The sequence below is a fragment of the Pleurodeles waltl genome, chromosome 6 (genome assembly GCF_031143425.1).
Source record: "Pleurodeles waltl isolate 20211129_DDA chromosome 6, aPleWal1.hap1.20221129, whole genome shotgun sequence".
NCBI lineage: Eukaryota > Metazoa > Chordata > Amphibia > Caudata > Salamandridae > Pleurodeles > Pleurodeles waltl.
This window is the reverse complement of record NC_090445.1, coordinates 1,692,214,544-1,692,230,582: the sequence shown is the minus strand read 5'-3', so window position 1 is coordinate 1,692,230,582 and position 16,039 is coordinate 1,692,214,544. Positions and strand designations below refer to the sequence as shown.

Genomic DNA, 16,039 nt, shown 5'->3' with positions numbered 1-16,039 from the left:
TACTTTCATCTCCAAAATAATCCTGCCTCAGCTCTTCCCTTCTCCTCCACATCTAGCTCACCCATACCTCATTTTACTACCATGATCTCCCAAACAACCCTACTAAATTCTCCTTCATTTATCTCACCTTTGACTCATCCAACACCCCCTCCTGCTACTATGATCTCCCTAACCCTTTCCACAGACTCTTCCCTCCTCCATCTCTCCTTTACTCATCCCAAGCCTCATCAGTCTATTACTATAGAGTCCCAAATAACACTACTAGATTCTCCCCTCCTCTATCCCTCCATTACTCTAGTCAATCCAACGAACAAACTCCAGGGCTTGAAAAATCATAAAAATATAAGCCTGGAGGTCGAGTAACTTAAATAATCTACTCAACCTAAACGGGTCTCAAATTGTGTGATCCTGGGCAAATAGGTTACAGAGTCGCCTTTTTCTTAATTGTCACATATGATTGTACCTTCAAATATGTGAGCTCAGCATTTCTGCAGCACAAAAAACCTCTTTTGTTTGATTAAGTAGACTAAAGTTTGCTGCATGCATCACAAGAATCTAGCCCACATACCCAAGAGGTCTAGCCCACATAACCTAGGACTTCTTTTAGTTTACTAACAACATTGCCATCAGAGCAGGAGTGTTTCTCAGTTTGTTTAAACACTCAATTTCAATAAATATATTACTAAACAATGATGTAGTAACTTAATGTCATGTACACACAGTAACTTTCCCAAAAAATGTCTACAAACCTCCCACTAACTTGCAGCTTTACTGATAAAACTAGAGTGTATTAACAATCTGTGAAAATTGGGTTTCAGAAAACATATCCTTTGCACATCGACATGTAAAGTATTCTGATTTGTTTTCATCCTGTTAAAATATTTTTTCATCACACAGAAATATAAAAAAGAGCTTTCACAACTACTGGAATACATTTTTCAATGTTTGCACAGTTGACTTAGTCATTTAAATGTTGTGTGTTAGGAAAAACCTGAAACCCTGTATCCTTTTTGTTTTACATTCTAAGCAGCAGGTCACACAGTTCACCTTACAAAGTCCTGGAACTCTGCAGTCAGAAGGAAAATTAATTGTAAGACAAACTGACTTTTGACCTCTCTCTGAACACAGAGCAAATGTGTAGGAGGCTGGTCTGGTTTGTAGCGGCTACCCTAGTTACTTATACCTTATACCAGGTCCAGTTATCCCTTATTAGTTAAATGCAGGCAGTGTTTTAGCTAGGAGACATGCAAAACTCATGCAATACCACTATATTACACAGTACTTATACACAATAAAAGACAATACTCAGTGTTACCAAAAATAAAGGTACTTTATTTTAGTGTCACAATGCCAAAAATATCTTAGAGGCAAATCTCCTTCTGGAGGTATTATACACAATATATACACTAGAGACCAAAATCAGGTAAGTAAATAGTCACAGATTAGTGCACACAGTAAAAAATACAATATAATGCAATAGGCCTATGGGCAACACAAACCATATACTAAGAAAGTGGAATGTGAATCACAAATTCCCCCAACGCAAGTGTAGTGTGTAGAGAGGCGCTGGAAGAGTAAGAAAACACCAAAGGTAAGTAAAATACCCCACCCCAGAGCCCAGGAAAGTAGGAGTAAAGTACTGCAAGTTTCCTCTTGGCACACTAAAAGTTGTGATAAGAGTTATTGCAAGAACCAAGCAGGATTGCAAACAACAAATGGTGGATTCCTGGACCTGAAGACCTGTGAAGAGAGGAGACCAAGTCCAGAAGTCGCAGAAGATTCCAGGAAGGATAGGAGCCCCTGCCAACCTAAAAGATGGTGTAAAAGAGGATTCTCCGGTTAGAAGAAGCCTGCAGAAGAGCACCAAAGAAGATGGCTGTGGGTTCCTGTGTGGTGCAGGAGATGTCCCACGTCGAGAAGTTGGATGCAGGCTGTCTGCGTTGCTGGATTCGTCCAACAAGCCTTGGTTCAAGCAAGGTTGCGGTGTCAAAATGGCCAGTCTGGACCTAGGAGGGACCTGGAGGCCTCAACTCAGACTGAGGAGGAAGAGGGGGCTCCCAACACTTGAGAGAGCCCACAGATGACCAGGCAGCACACATGGGAGTCCCAGGACATGGGGACAAAGAAGGTGTAAATTGTGGTTGGTGAAGCACAACAAAAGAAGGTCCCACGCCGCCGGAGAACAACTCAGCAAGTTGTGCGTCGCAGGATGGAGCGCTGGGGACCTGGGCTACACTGTGCATGAAGGATTCTTGGAAGAAGTGTACAGAAGCCCAAGGAGCTAGACATGACGCAGTGCACAGGGGTACTGTTGCAAACCGGGAAGGCAAGCTCTTACCACCTCCAAATTTGGACAGCTGGACCTTAGGACAGTCTGGGTCGGGTGGGTCTAACACCTGTGTTCCAGGGAGCACGCTCGTCGTCAGGACAAGAGTCCCAGAGAACCGGTCGTTGTCTTAGAAGGTGCCTGCAGGAGCAGGGAAGTGACTCAGACACTCCAAGGAAGATTCCTTCAGTTCTTCTGTTGCAGGGTAAAGACGGAGTCCTCAGAGCGTGCACACCTTGGAAACTGTTGCGAATTCTGGCTGGAGCTTAAGTTGCAGGTCACTGGAATCGTCCTGGATACTTTTTTGCAGTTACAGCGGTTCCTGGGGCAGTCTGTGAGTGATCCGGCAGTCAGAAGCTGAAGCAGAGGATTCCTGGAGGAGTCTTGCAAGCTGAATCAGAAGAGAAGCCCACAGGAGAGACCCTAAATAGCCCTGAGAGGGGGGATAGGCTACCTACCCAGGTATGCACATATCAGGAGGGGTCTATGATGTCACCTGCTGGCACTGGCCACTCAGAGATCTCAGAGTGTCCCCACACCTTGGAAAACAAGATGGCTAACGACAGGGACACACTGGAGGAGCTCTGGGCACCACCCCTGGGGTGGTGATGGACAGGAGAGTAGTCACTCCCCTTTTCTTTGTCCAGTTTCGCCCCAGAGCAGGGACTGGGGGTCCCTGAACTGGTGTAGACTGGCTTATGCAAGGAGGGAACCATCTGTGACCTTCAAAGCATTTCCAGAGGCTCTGGGAGGCTACCCCTCCCAAGCCTGTAACACCTATTTCCAAAGGAGAGGGTGTAACACCCTCCTCCCAAAGGAAATGCTTTGTTCTGCATTCCTGTGACTGAGCTGCTCAGACCCCAGGAGGGCAGAACCCTGTCTGTGAGGTGGCAGCAGCTGTAGCTGCAGTGCAAGCCTCAGAGAGCTGGTTTGCCAGTACTCGGGGGGTCTATGGTGGAGCCCCCAGGATGCATGGGATTGGCCCTCCAATACCAGATTTGGAATGGGGAACAATTTCATGATCTCAGACACCTTACATGGCCATATTCGGAGTTACCATTGTGAAGCTACATATAGGTATTGACCTATATGTAATGCACGTGTGTAATGGTATCCCCGCACTCATGAAGTCCGGGGAATTGGCCCTGGACAGCGTAGGGGCACGTTTGCTAGTGCAGCCCTCACACTTAGTAGCTTTGCACCTAGCCTTCAGTAAATGAAGGTTAGACATATAGATGACTTCTAAATTACTTAGGTGCAGTGAAAATGGCTGTGAAATAATGTGTGCACTATTTCACGCAGGCTGCAGTGGCAGTTCTGAAGAAAGGTTTGTCTGAGCTCCTTATGGGTGGCAAAAGAAATGCTGCAGCCCATAAGGATCTCCTGGAACCCTAATGCCCTGGGTACCTATGTACCATATACCAGGGACTTATAAGGGGGGGTCCAGTGTGCCAATTGCAATTGGAATATGAAGTCACTAAACTATAGCGACTAATTTGGAAGCAAAGAGAGCATAAGCACTGAAGTTCTGGTTAGCAGAACTTCAGTGACACAGGTAAGCACTACTGACAACACACACATTAGGCCACAAACTATGAGCACTGCAGTCCTGACCAGCAGGATCCCAGTGAGACAGGCAAAACATACTGACCATCAGGCAGAAATTGGGGTAACGTGCCAAGAAAGATGGTACTTTCCTACAAAATGTGACATAAGAGCAAGATTTAACTGCATCTTTTATTGCCCCTCCACTTCTCAACTGAAGAGAGCAGCTGTTCAGTGTCAACTCGCCAAAAGGGACCAGTAAGTATTAAAAATAGGTGGACCTGATGAAATAAGACTACCAAATCTGAGTGGTCCAGTGGATGTTTCGAGCCCTGAACTCACATATCCTCTGCTAAAATTAGCTCATAATAATACTAATACTGTACTCATATTTCCCTATACTAATCCACCGTTAATTCCTCTTGGGTTCCGGAGTAGCGTGCTATTCGCTGAAGAGTGCTTTGACACCTCATCAGGGGTAGTAAGCGCTATATAAATACTATTACAATCTTTAGAGAGTATCATCCATCAGCAAAAACAAAACCAAACGTGAGTGCAAAGTGAGAAAAGAAGACGTGGCAAAATAAAAGAAGAGTTAACTATAAAAAAATAAAAACTTTGTAATTTTTGTTTGTCCTGATGGGTACTTTTTTGCCAGTCACACATACCTCTCTGCAGGGCCCTAGAAGTTCAAAATAAGTACCTCAATCATGTCGGGAGCAGCAGACGGGCACTGAATTAGCCAGTGCTTGGTCCCTCCTCCACAGAAAGGAATGGAAATTATGCTTGGCCTGCAGTGACGATTACGAGGCTTTAAAGACGAGTGCCACACAAGCCAACAAATGGTAAAACAACGGGCGGGCTACAAGCCCTTTTTAGTTAACAACAGAGTCTTATAAGCGAGGCCCATGCGCTAGTCCATGCTCTTGCAGAGTTGAACCGCAAAACTGGGTAGGAAGAAGGGAAAGGGGAGAAGGGAAAAAGGAGGGGAAAGGAGCAGGGAAAGGAGCAGGGAAAGGACATAGCAACAAGGCACGTGGGAGGCAGTGCCGAACGAGAGCAGCACCTGCCATGCACTTTTATGGAATGCATAATGAAAAAAAAAAAAGCAGTTCCGTAAAAGTGAGCAGTTGGAGGATACAAGTCAGCCAATCAAAAGCTACGTAAGGAGTCTATGTTCCGGGAGAGACACAAACACAAGAATGGGAGGGAAAGCCATTTAATAAGAAGCAAGCACATTAGACTGGTAAAAAAAAAGCCAATCCAGCAGGCCCAACCCCTGGTAGTACAAACACTTTGGGTGCCAGTTTACAGTACCACAATATGGCCTGTATGCCACTAACGCAAGGGCTGTATCCACATGTATGCGTTGGGCAAATCTGCAGATATGGTTCATTAATGCAAACCCTTTTCTATAGGGTGCACATTCAATGCATTGAGTTGTAAGTTAATTTACATTAATGACAATATTTTCAGTATAAAAACGTGTATACATTTTTGTAATATTTAATAATTTGACTTTGTATAATGCTCTCACAATGCTCTTTGATTCCATGCCAATGGTGTCATTGTATTTCTACATGTGCAAAAGCACGAAAGCAATACTGGTGATTTTTGTGCTTTAAAAAAAAATTTATACAAATTAATTTTCAACTTGATAAAAAGTTTGCTACACTACTGTGCAACTTTAAATACAATTTCTCCTCCTTAATGAAGAAAGTCAATATATGAAAAAATATGTAAATAAAAAAGATTAATAATTCAAAATCGGTGCAAAACCAATACACATGAACATAGGGGCAATCTGAAATAAATGAGTGGAAAGTCACAAAACGTGCATGAGGAGCACGGTTCCAGGCGTATTCCTGGGAAGGTCAAATGACTTTTCCTTCAGGATTTTGTCCCCACTGTGTGGAGTTTTCTGCAGCAGAGACATTTGCTAAGGGGGCATAGAACATTTTCCCTGTGGAGATAGACCTTCCCTTATGTCCAATCAAATTTGGGGGTGGTCTGATCCTCTTCCCACCATGGAAGGAGAGCTCTACAGCCCTGCAATTGAGTAAATGTATGACCCTTTCCTGGGTGGAAAGAGGAGGGGAGAAGAGTTTGTGAACATGTTTGGGGGTGTTACCAAACTTCCATGGCAAGCCACGCCTGCAGTGCCCAATTAATCACCCCTTCAGTAGGACTACAGAACTTAGGTCCCGCCTACCTGAACATCTGCATTTACTTCCAACAGCCACCCAGTGTCCTCCGCTCCACAGGACTCCTACTCGCACACATCCCACGCATACACAGACCCAGATCAGGATTACGGGCAATCTCCTCGTCTAAAGCGTGGAACGGCCTCCCACTCCATATCAGAACCTCCTCCTCTCCTCTTGAATTCCCCAAGAAGCTGATGATCCGGCTTTTCAATTAACCAACCTACCATAGGTGGGGCTAGGCCCGTCTCAGCCCCGGGATATCCTTGGGGGTGATGGCCCGCATTATAAGTACACCTAACATTACATTTACAGCTGCGGAGATCTCAGCACTTATGGAAGAGTTCTCCACCCTGCTAATGTGCATTCTCCTGCCGGTAATCAGGTGGTGAAGTCCTCTGGACATACGTACAAAAGGGAAATTTAGTTGGAAAGATATTTTACAACCTAAGTTACCTTGCTGGATAGGGTCCAATGCGCCCTGCATAAGTCAGCCTCTCTATGCACTGGTGCATACAGCAATGCTCCACTTGAGTGAACAGAAGGGAGTAAAACGAGTACTTACTACGTCATATTGCGAGGGCGCCCTGTTCCGAGACGCGACCACCCCAACTCCAGTAATTGGATCCATGGGAAGGTCGGGCAGCGCATCTGAAAGGTCTCTCACTTCAGGCATCGTGGACTGGTCCTGGAAATGGAAAAAAAACTAATCAGCGTGGGTACGTCACACTTTCAGCCATGTGCAAGCCACTTCCGCCTGGCCACTGTACACACAGACAGGCGTCTCTGAAAGGCGGCGATTTGTTTAACAGCCCATACTTCAGGCGTTTGTGAGCGATAAGTGCATTCCAATGTCTGTGCATTCCCCCGGAATTCAGAGCAAGCTGGCAGAAAAACAAATGTTTCAAGCACACCAGCGAGGGACCAGCACAAACTAAAACACAGTGTGCATGGGCATGGACATTCTTTACATTCATTTACTCCAAAAAAACATAAAAGTTGAAATAAATTAATGATAACTGATGTGAATTGTCAATTTCAAACGTCACTTGCTTCAATCCGTACAAATTAAATTTGAGAGTCCGCAATAAAGCAACATTGTCTTAGCTCTTAATCAGGCTTTTCAGATAATGTGTTTGAAATGTCAATGTTCAAACTTCACTTGTTTTTAATACCTACAAATTACATTTGAAAGTGGATTACGAAGCCAATTTTTCTTAGCTGTTAATAAAGATTTTCATGGGAGATGATGAACGGCTCTTGTGCGTTTAGTGCAACCATTTGACCCAGTATTTACATCCCATTCTGCAGGTAAAATGTACTTATAAGGTGGAAACGTAACTGTGCTATTTCTAGCTGTGATTAGGGGTGGGCGGAATAGCCCGCCTACGGAATCGCAGAATTTTGGGACTCTGATTTACTCATCTAACCTGGAGTTCGGGCAAAACTCCACCAATCACCACATGGCACCATTTTTATCATGAGAGCCAGTGAGGCTGGGGAGAGTGGCAGAAGACAGAGTCAGAAAGAGAAAAAGATGATGTTGGTGAGGGACACAGAGGAGGCCTATAGTGTACAGGAAAGAAGGAGAGAAGAAGAAGAATGAGACAGGAAGGGCAAGACAGTGAGAGAGAGACCTAGAAAGTGAGAGGATGATGAGGAGCGCAGAGCCTGAGACTGGTCGAGAGAGACAGCCAGAGAGAGTGCAAGAGAGCACATCTGTGTGTGTGGGGCCAGGGCCTAACACAGCCCCCGTCATGCAAGGGGGTCCCCAGCACAGCACTATAAGTGTCTGGGAGGTATGGAAGCTCAGGTGCCCCTCACCACATTCTGCAGCGCAGGCATCATTTTGTGTGTGGGTGCCTTAGAGAGAGCAAGTATGGGGGGAAAGAGCGCGTACACGTGAGACAGAAAGGAGTGGCTGGAGAGTGTGTGCGACACAAAGAGTCGATGTGTGAGACAGCTACTGTTGGAGAGAAATTATATGTCACAGAACCCAATAAACTGCGTCTTATGAGTATTTGAGAAAGTCAGCATTTAGTAATCGATTAATCAATCGATACTGATTGGAGCTTCTAAAACTCTTGTGTCCAGAGGTGTCCTGGCTTTAGAGGCAACTAAGACAAAAGAAACCTTTTACAAAGAAAATAGGAGGGTTCCAGGTCTTTTGTGACAACCATGGTGCAGAGCAGGAGTCCAGCATCTCCAGCAGGGGGCAGCATAGACTGGAGGCCAGATGTGTGCAGAGGCAAGAACCAGAATAAGGGTAATGTCAGGGGTGGCTTAAGGTGAAGAACTGAGCGTGCGAGAGGGGCACAGGGGGCAAACCTTCCACGGAGTCAGGGCCTGAGGAGCAAAGACCACAATGTGCTACTCCTAGGGATTCGGACTGAAGTCTTTTCCAGCAAGAAACTAATGGAGTTTGGAAAACTGGACAGAAACGGAGGTCCGAAAACTTATAAGAAAGCGGCCATGCTCTGGAGAATTTGCAGCCAATAAAGAAGAAACTAGAAAGTCCCAGGTACTGAGCACTACTGGAGTCCAGTGGGGAGAAAAAATGGTTCATGGAATCCAAAAGTCTGCTTTGGAAGCGGGCGTGGCAAGATTGTCTTGCTGGTTTTCAGAAAAAGAAAACATGAGCGCTCACTTTCTTGATTTGAGGGATGAAAGATAATGAGTCGCAAAAGAGCACCACAGGAATATGAACCATGGAGGCCCCACAGGATGAGAGCGTGAGATTTAAGGAGGGGGGAGATTTTAAAAGCCAAGGTACCTTCTCCATAAGGTGTGCAAATGTATCTTACGTCCAGAATGAAAGATAGAAAGATGAAAGAGGTAAACCTGTTAACCTCTGGAGAACATCTGTTAATGTTGTCAAACAATACAGCAACACCAGTGTTTTCGGGCCCTTGTGGAATTCCGCCAGGTCAGCTTTGAACAGGAGGTGCAGAGATAGGGCCCCAGCTGGACTGATGCAGAGTTCTGCAGCTAAATGTCTGTATCTGACCAGGCAAATTTTGAGTCACGATCGGTAACCAACCTGTGGCATCGGGGGTTGCCAACGTATAGTTGAACTGGATAGGTAGTCGGGCATCCAGAAGAACAAGCATTTGCAATGCAACAGGTGGCATTTGCTCGAGTTAGAGCTATTAGCGTTGTACAACGCCTAACCGGACTTTTCTTGCCACATAAATTGAAAATGAAAAGTAAATACAGCTGACATAAGCAAGCCGATTCAAAGAGCCACGCCATGAGCGTGAAGGAGACACACAAAAGGAAAAATAAGTTTTCTCGCAAACAAACGTCTCACCAAGCGTATAATTATCCATGTAATAGAGTCGATGTCCAAGGCAGTAATCAAACCGCCCCAAGGAGGGACAAACGTAAAGCATTTACCAATGATGATAAAGGATTTTTGAAACGCAAGCCCATAAACGAGTGATAGTGAGGGGCGTGAGGTGCAAGTGGTTAAAAGCCCAGATAGATAACAAAACATCGGAAAAGCAGCGCTTGTGCGCTGCTACGCTCACCCTAAAAAGGCCTGGAGGACCTAAGAGATGATTTTATTTTTAGGTCAATGGTTTGCTTTACAAGAAGCCAGCAAAGTAACTAAAGGCTGGGCATGGTTGAGACCCATGCTTCAAGCCCAGTTAGAACTATCAAACAAGCACTGGCAAAGCCAATAGCTCTCATAAATACCAGTGCGGCTACTGTTCAGCATGGCTAAATGTTAGTGGTGTGGAGTGTCAGAGTGGAGTAGGGGAGTAGAGTTTCAAAGTGGAGTAGGAGAAGTAGAATGTCATAGAGGGGAGGAGAGATATATGGCAGAGAGTGTTGTAGACTGGAGTGTGTGGAATATGGTGGAGTATGTTTTAGTGGATTGAGATAGTTGGGCTGTATTGGCGTAGAGTGGGTTGGAATGGACTGAGGTAGTAGGGTGGATTGGAGTAGAGTGGGTTGGAATGCATTGAGGAGGCGGGACTGATTGGTGTAAAGTGGGATGGATTGGACTGGGGTAGAGTGGTGTGAATTTAGTGGGGTGGATTGGTGCAGGGTGGCTCGGTCTGCAGTGGGGTGGATTATACTGGACTGGAGTGGGTGGGTGAGATGGATTAAACTGGAATAGAGTGGGAGGGATTGGTGTGGGTGGATTTGCGCGGGTTGGAGTGGGTGAGATGAACTGGATTGAGTGGTGTGGGTTGTAGTTCAGTGGATTGGGGTGTACCTCAATCACGCCAGGAGCAGCAGATGGGAACTGATTAAGCTGAATCAATCAGTGCTTGATTCGTGCTCCACGGAACAGAACAGAAATGATGCCAGGCCTTCAGTGACAAATTACGACTCTGTAAAGAACAGTGTCACGCAAGCCAACAAATGGTGAGCAACAGGCAGGCTCCAAGCCCTTTAATGTACACAACAGGGTCTCGAAAGCGAAAAGCATGTGCTAGCGTATGCACTCGCGGACTCAACCCTAAAACGCTTCCTGTGCATCTCCATCATTTTGATAAACCCAAATACACTGTCCCTACTTTTAAACAACTGCATTTTTAAGGTATTTTTTAAGCTGGTACCACCCTCCCTGAGCCAGTGTGTCCTCAAAGATCAAACAAACACTACCTAAGAACAGACAAGTGTGAACTTCTGCCAACCTGTCACCATTGCTGTCTGAACCCAACAGAAAACACCAAAAAACCATCGTCCGAAAAAGCCACCAATAATAAACCCAAGTTATGTCATGTATGTTATAATAACGCTTGGTCTCCATCTACAAAATGTAAGTGCTTAATTTGAGCCGGTGGTTGCAGGCACTGAGCACCAGTGATTATATTTGGGGACCTCATTTTAGTTTTCATCCTTAGAATTTAACCCAGAGCGAGAGAGAAGCATTGGGGAGATCAGAAAGAAAGAAAAGTGACAAAGGTAGAAGGTAGAAGGAAGGGATGAAAAAGAACACAAGGATGAGAAAAGGACAGTAGGTGCAGGACGATGGAGGACAAGGGCACGAGGTGGAATCAGGACTGTGCCACCTTGCTGTGCGGCAATTACAGCGGCAGCTTCGAAGCATATATCAATTATTTACTTTAAATTAGGCACTGACCCTACTTGAGAGATGAAGGCTGGTGTCCGAAAAGTTGTTAAATCTTATGTGAATCTCTAAAATAAAAGGTCTAACGTGTGAGGAGGTTGGAAAGAGATTATTTATCTAATGATACGAGGTGGCATGCATGGCAGGTGCCCCCATGCACACAGGAAAAGGCATGTTAATTAAGGCAGAGGCTTACACAAAAGAAAACTAATGACACTAAACTGTGAGTGACACCTGTGAGTGACACCTAACGGTGAGTGACAGCATTCTGACTTTTTACCTCTGTCCCCAGCATAAAACACAACCCCCTTGAGTGCCAACAAATACAGCTCTATGTCAAAGTCTGCTTCTTCAAACTCCCAAAATATTTTTGCTTTCAGCCAATGTTATTTTCTGCCAAGGGCCCTGAGCTCCACCAACAACAAACTTGTACAAAAACCTTGACAAAAGCAAACAAGCATTGACAAAGTGAAAAGGCCGGCTGCGTGCCCCTGGCCTACTGGCTTTACTAATCTCCGTTTCCGGTTTGCTTGGGCTGGCACTGAACACGTGCGCGTGATTTGTTTGGCACTGCAAATGCCTCCTCTAATTGTACAACATCTTGAAGCACTTTTCGAGGCTTCCGGGGGAGAGTTCAGAGGGGGGTCATCGTGCGAGAGGCAGATGATGCAGCTGGGAAAAACTAGAGCCTAACAACCGGGTCACAAAGCCGTGTTGTGGGCAAGATGAGTGAAGAGGTGCTACACGTCCAACCGGAATATGGCAGCGACACTCCACACACGTGTGCATGTATCCAGTGCGCGTGACAACAAGTGCAGGCCTCCCGAGTGCCACGCGAGCAGAATAAGACACCCCGAAAGAAACCCAATAAAAATGGAAATTATTAAAACAAAAAAACTATATAGGAACAGAGCAAATATGTTGGAATTTCTCAGAGCTTAAATGGCTCGTCGGTCTGGGCATAAACCGATTTAAAAAATAAAATAATATACAGGTTTTCAAAGGACAAATGCCAGATGGCGGGCTCTTACCCTCAAGCAAAAAGAAAGGCGCGTAGTGCCAGTCTGGGGGCTGTGCTGGGATCAAGGCTTGTATTCCTCCTTTACGCGTGCTATTTCCAGACCACCCTCACTAGAGGCGAGCGAGCCACGGGTCTGGCTCGACCCTCAAGAGCCCGTTCATGGGCCGAGTCCTAAACATTCCTGGCATTTAAATTATGTAACAACGTCGTACAAAAATATGATAAAGTCACTTAAAAACACAACCATCCGCATTTCATTAACACGCTGAAGCCATTTCAAGTGCATCAGATTATATTACATTGAGAGGCATTCATTAACAGATATGTTTGAAACATCTATGTAGATATATTGAAATTCCTCACCCTGGTGACAATGACACTCGTGCATTAAGAGGTAAGTCACTTGTCATGTGCGCAATAAATGTGGCCTAGATTAAATCAAACACAAGAGGTTTATAGGGTGTGCCTGCACTGTGCTTGAGCTGTACTTGTGAAATCTATTGTATTTAATATAAATCTTACAAGGGGCTTACATCCCGCCCTTACTTTTCATTGGTTCGTGTGCTTGCCTCTTACTTTTCCTCAGTTTCTACTGGCTGCAGCATACTATGCATGTTATTTGCTTTTGTTACTCGTGTTTTTCTCGTATCATTGCCACATGGCCCAAGCACTGTTTTTATCTACTTTTGTTGAACTTTTGCCTGCAAAGCGCTTGTTAACTACTTGGGGCCCTTTTCCTGCACCATGGGTCATTTCCGAGAGCATCACTCTCCCCTTCTCCCACCACTGATTTTTGCTTTGCCTACTCGCCAATTAAAACTGTATGCGAGGCCAGGTCATCCAAATCTCTGGAACACTGGGCATTTACACCGTGACTGTAATCGTACACCCAGTGCAGTACGCACACATTCGTGAATTAACACTGTTTACTTTGGGCAGTTTACTCAGACTCAGTTGTGCAACTCGGTCACACACCTGCATGCTGGGTTAGCTTTTATTTTTTTTAGTTTTGTTTTTAAACTCTAACATCGGTATACTTTGCATGCAGAATATACTGCATTGCAATATTCTGCCAGGCCCCTCCCCTTAGTGACTGTTGCTACCAACGGACTCATCCCTGAGCCGTTTGCTCCTGTTATGTGCATGTCCGTCCATTTAAACACAGACGTGCATGATAGCGCAAAGAAGTGCATGATAGCGCACAGACCGTCCATTCCCAGCGACTGCTCCCAACGCTGATGCGAGGACTGAGCCTCGGCTCTTTAGTATTCTTTAATGTGTTGGACTCTTTGATCTATGGAGCTTACCCCGTTGTTAATCACTTGTCTATGGTATCTCTAAGTGCACACGTGCATTTCGACAGGAAGGCGGATAAGCATCCCTTATCACGTCCAGCCTGCTACCTTGAGTACACCTTCGGTGTTCCAACTGCCTTGGTCCCCGCATGTTGCGGGCTGATGTTCCTTCACCCGCACTCCCGCAGGACGGACAAGACTTTATTTTGCCATCTCGTATACGGGGCTTAATTTTCAAACACACAGCAATATTTCCTTGACACGCGCACGTTTCTGGTGCACACAAGACGGATACTCCATCGCAACACCGTATTATATGCGGAGTACCTTGCATGGAGCGACACATTACATTAATGTGTATCTGTGCATGCACACCTGGCACATACAAGACCCACGTGAGTCAAATGACTTCGCTTTTGTCTTCACTTCTAGGTTTTGCTCCTGATCACACGTTGTTGGGGATTCCACACCTAGCGCCTCTTGAGGTTCCCCTCCTCCACTCACCTGGTGATTCATGATTGCTAATGCATGCTTGTGTTCACTCCCCCTGCTCCCTGAACTGGCTTACACTCCATAAAGTCTCAAATTATTTCCCCTTAAAGGTAGCCTTGTGCATTTCAGATCGGTTTCCTCAAACTGACTGAATCAGATCATCTATATTCCTTATACTTCTATACTAAGGAGGTAAGGCTACCGACTCTCTTAAAAACTCTTACAAAGTTTTACACATAAGTTGTATTATCCATTAAGAATGTATATATTCTTTGTTGTAGGTTTCTACTTGTATGTCCTAAACAAGACTCCATTCCTAAATCGAATCAGTGGAGTCAACACACTGACGTGCTTTGTGTTGACTTTATAGAGAAGCATTGGCAAAGCAAATACGTTTTGCCTATGCGAAATCTATTGGCTTTGTCAACAGTTGTTTACATTTTGCACAGAAATTGAGCAGCTGTGCAACATGGCTTAAGGTAAAAAAAAAAAAAAAAAAAAAAAAAAAGCACTATGAGCGGTCAATACTGGCCACGTCATAGCGCTTTTACATTTTTTACTTTAAGCCATTAAAAAAACAAAAACAAATTGACAACATCGACAGATTTTTTCAGAGACAAAACCTATTGGCTTTGCCAATGCTTTTTTTGGACTGCTCATCCCAACTCACTTATTTGAAGGTGTTCTCATAAATGACAACACACGGAAAAAAAGAGGCTCCATTAAAAAAATATATTTCTCGAGAATCACACAGTTTGAGGAATCAAATAATCCAGGATTAATCTCAGGTTTTCTGGTTGCAGCTTTTGCGGTTCAGCCTCTGAAGGGAATCTCTGTCTCTCGCCCATTTTACATCAAAGGCCACTGCCTTGTGTTTAATTCTTGGTGCATTAGGTTAGAGTGGGGTGGCAGAAGCCCAGCTTGTTTTGGGCTCGATGGTCCAAACGGGGACGTACCTTGCTCTCTATGACTGGGGGCTGTACATTTCAGCTTTCCCCAACAACCACGCGGGCATATAAGGGCAAAATACATGGTAGGAGAAGCCAGACATAAGGGGGCGATAAGGGGGATGGAAAGAGAGAGGATTGCAGATTACTAGGGGTACTTAAAACATAATATTTTTCAAACTATTCAACATTTGTTAAGCCCTTTAATACATAAACGAGGGAGAGTGGGTGTTTTTGTTAGTGTGGGCAAGTAAAAATCCCAGGTGAAATCCGACAGACACTTCACATTAGCGACTGAAAGCGCCTGTACCCTGATATTTATTTCACAATACATTTTTCAGGGGATTTAACAACTCGAACACTTGTATATATTACGAGTGCAATGGTGTCATGTAGGAGACGGGACATCCACCACTTTCTGCCAGACTACCACCTCGGGCATCTCCATCAAACTCTAACCAAGGCAGGTAATCTCCAGCGCTGCCTTTGCGTTCGCGCCTCAAATTGTTTCATGAACCACTGCAAACATTGGAGTGTCTCACTGCAAACCTTCGGGTGCTTGAAAATACGCGTACTGCACATAACTCGCTGCCCTATCTTAGTGGTAGGATGTCCTGCCAGTCCTCTGAGCTTGAGACACTTTGTATTCTGGTACCTGCCCTTTACTTTTCCCATTATTAATGCTGCACTACAAGTACCAGGATGCAAAGCGTTGTGAGCCAAAAGGTCGGCAGTAGCTGAAAAGAAGGCCTACCTGGTGGACAACTTGAGAGCTCTGCAAACAAGTCTTAGCTAGGTTTAGTATACCGCCTATTAGATTTAAAAACGTATTTAAAAACACTTAAATGGAGATAAGAGATACCCGTTCAATGTGCTTATCAACAGAGTGAAACCTACTCTCAAACAGTTTCTGCTCAATGAATTCTACTCTGTGCCTAACTCCTGGCATCAGAGACTTAATGCTGTCCTCCGAGAGAAGGAAACAGTGTCATGCTGTTTTGTTGGCAATCTGTTACCATGTACTTAAAATGGAAAAGGCAAAACTACCGTCACCAGAATGCAGGAGGGAAGACTGCTCACCCCTGGTGTGCAACATCTGGAGCTCCCCTCTGTGTAACACAAT

General features: G+C 45.0%; 1 protein-coding gene across 1 annotated transcript in view; it reads right to left on the bottom strand.

The window, feature by feature from the left end:
* The window catches only part of MVB12B (multivesicular body subunit 12B), a 343,711-nt gene that overhangs the window by 266,502 nt on the left and 61,170 nt on the right, over window positions 1-16,039 (bottom strand). Inside the window, exon 2 of the mRNA XM_069241771.1 lies at window positions 6,641-6,763. Coding sequence (XP_069097872.1) covers window positions 6,641-6,751 — 111 coding nt within the window. The 5' untranslated portion in view covers window positions 6,752-6,763. The remainder of the gene's footprint in view (window positions 1-6,640; window positions 6,764-16,039) is intronic.